We start from the raw sequence: 2,749 nt of genomic DNA, 5'->3' as shown, positions 1-2,749 counted from the left end.
GCAGGAGAGGTGGGCAGGCTCGCGCAGGGCAAATATAAAAACCGCTGAAGGGGGCAGAATCCCGTAATCTTAGCCACCCGGCCCCACCCTCCAGGGAGGCATTAAGTGTCCCTCACCGGGCCGCCTCCTCCCACTCCCCTCCTCCCAGGTCCCGTGCTCAGAGCTGGGACCGGAGTTTCCCTTACATGGCCGGGGGCTTGAGACTCGGCCCCCCCTTCCCTCTGCCCCCACTCCTTCCCCTTTGAGAGGCCTCAAGGGCACTGAGAGGTCAAGACTGAAAGCTGACCAAGCTGGGGCAGGCTGGAAGGAGAGGCAGCCAGGCCTTGCGAGGGGGTGGGAATGGGCCATTGGCAGAGCCTGGGTTCCACCTGTCGCTCGCAAGTGCTGTGCGAGAGGCGGGAGCAAGGGTCTGCCTGCAGCCTGGGGACAGGACTGGCTGTTCCTGCCCCGGCTGTGATGGGGAGGGGTACTGCGGCCGCAATGTCCTGGGGTGACCTCCCGAGGAGTCTGGGAAGGAAAGACAAAGGCTGCCCCATCTTTCTAGATAGCAGGACCAGGGCTGACCAGGCCCCACCTCCTTGGCCTCAGACCCAAAGCCTCAGCCTGGACCACTGGTTCCTCTCACTCACCAGCCACCTCCACGATGTCCCCAGGGACCATGTCCCGCGCCTTGATCCTCTGCACTGACTTGCGGTCAGCCCGGTAGACTTTCCCCATCTCCGGTTCATACTCCTTCAGCGCCTCGATGGCATTCTCTGCATTACGCTCCTGAGAGGAAGGTGGGGGAGGACAGGTTATCAGAGGGAGAAAGGTTATGGGGAAAGGGGACTGGTTTGGGTGGACTGGGAGGGTACGTGAGGGATATGAAGATGGAGAGCAGGGACCAAGGTCCTGGGGCGACAGGAACATGGCCAAGGAGGGAGGTTGTATAGCCACCCGTTGAGGGCAGGGGTGTGTGTGTGTGTGTGTGTGTGTGTGTGTGTGTGTGTTGAGGAAGCCATCACTTATGACTAAGAACAGGTAAAAAGTAAGAGGAGTTTGGACAGAGCAAAAAGAAGTTGGGTGTTGTGGCACTACCCTGAAATCCCAGCACTCAGGGAGGCTGAGGCAGGGGAACTACAAATTTGAGCCCAGACTGGAAGACTCAGTGAGAGAAGAGAGAGAGAGAGAGAGCGCAAATGTTCTGGGTTCAATTCCCGCACTGCAATAAATAAATAAATAAACAGACAAGCAAATTCAGGAAGCACAGAAAAAGTAAAGGTAGTAAGGTAGGAGAAAGAAAAAATATAAGAAAGCATTTTTTTTTTTGGTTCCTACTATTCATCAGGCACTTTCACACCCATTTGTTCAATTTCACCACAAATTCGAGGGACAGGATTAGGATTAGTAGCTGGGCGTGGCGGCACAAGCCTGTGACCCCAGCACTCACTCAGGAGGCTGAAGCAGGAGGATCACAGTGAGTTCAAGGCAAGCCTGAACTACAAGCGAGATCCTGGCTCAAAAAATAAAACTAAAAGAAAAAAAGGAAAGGATTAGGATTAGTAGCTTATTTTATAGATGAGGAAACCAAAGCTCAGAGACATGGAAGTACTTGCTCAGGGTCAGGTCATGAAGCCAGCAAGCCATAGTAGTTCCCAATGTCCCAGCCCTTTCTACCCCTCCATCCCACCTCCTGTCTACACAGGAGGGAGTGCGGGCTTCACATGTGGTGTCAGCATGGGGGTGTCAGGGCTCACCTGCCAGACCCCCACAATGGCATTGGCAATGAGGATCAGGAGGATGACAAAGGGCTCAACAAAGGCGGTGATGGTCTCTTCACCTTCCTCAAACCAGGCCAGCACCTGTGGCACAAGGGGGAGAGTAACAGGTGACACAGCCTTCAATCCAGTAAAGACAGTGGAAGGGGTTCAAAGACTGCCACAGAGGGAAGAGCAGGAGCTGTAGGGCCACAGGGAGCTGAAGCCCCACATCTGTGCAAGGTGCTCCACTTGGGGCTCAGAGCAGGGACTTGCAGCCACTGCTGTAGCTCAGCACATACACACACACTTCAGGATGAACTGGGAACGCTTTCAGGTTTCCCTAACCAGACTCAGACTGTTGGCTTTGTAAGCAAAGCCCAGGGACACCCAAGCCAGCCACCCCCACGGTCACATCCATCCTTGGAGCCAAAACCCATAGGAAGCACCCTGTGGTCCTCAGAGAAGGTGCCGGCCCCCACAGCCCTGCCTGACCCCCAGCCCAGGCAGGGAAGCTCCAATTTCACAAGGCAGCAGGAGGGGGGATAGAGTTACCGCCGGCGACTCCCGCACACACCCCGCCCCAGCTGTTGCCACTGCCAGGCAACAGCCACAGGCAAATGTCAAGGAGCAAATCTGAGAAGGGAGAAGGCAGTCCCTGCCAGCTTGCTCTCGGAGGTGGACAGGGCCTCCAGGAAGGAGACCAAGGGGCCGGGAGGATTATCTTTTGCCTCCAGAGTCTTGTCTTGCAGTAGCACAAAGGCGTTAAAAGAAATTCTGAAATGTACCATGGGCAGCAGGGATGCCTAGGGTGGCAAGGAGCTGCAGCCGCTGCAGTGCACGTCTCAGGGAAGAAGCGGCCAGGCCAAGAGGACGGACAGGGACGCTCCCAGGGTGCGAGGGGTCGAGAGGCGGAGAGGGGTACGGCCGAGGGCCAAGTCGGGCCGGCGGTCCGGAGAGGGGACCCGGCCGCAGCGGCCACAGAAAGGAAGGCGGAGCCGACCTCGCGCCAG

General features: G+C 56.9%; 1 protein-coding gene across 3 annotated transcripts in view; it reads right to left on the bottom strand.

Moving 5' to 3' along the window:
* The window catches only part of Atp2a1 (ATPase sarcoplasmic/endoplasmic reticulum Ca2+ transporting 1), a 16,648-nt gene that overhangs the window by 12,318 nt on the left and 1,581 nt on the right, over positions 1-2,749 (bottom strand). For 2 of the 3 annotated variants that reach the window (XM_033758664.1, XM_010623513.2), the window contains exons 4-5: positions 1,737-1,841; positions 630-768 (exon numbers count right to left, since the gene is read on the bottom strand). In XM_033758664.1, coding sequence (XP_033614555.1) covers positions 630-768; positions 1,737-1,841 — 244 coding nt within the window. Of the gene's footprint in view, positions 1-629; positions 769-1,736; positions 1,842-2,524; positions 2,720-2,749 lie in introns of those variants that run through there. The other variant, XM_010623515.3, reaches the window with a different exon arrangement.

This window comes from Fukomys damarensis, unplaced genomic scaffold, assembly GCF_012274545.1.
Source record: "Fukomys damarensis isolate Sample0158 unplaced genomic scaffold, DMR_v1.0_HiC HiC_scaffold_34, whole genome shotgun sequence".
Classification (NCBI taxonomy): domain Eukaryota; kingdom Metazoa; phylum Chordata; class Mammalia; order Rodentia; family Bathyergidae; genus Fukomys; species Fukomys damarensis.
The sequence above is the reverse complement of the archived record's forward strand: the minus strand, read 5'-3'. Positions and strand labels throughout refer to the sequence as shown.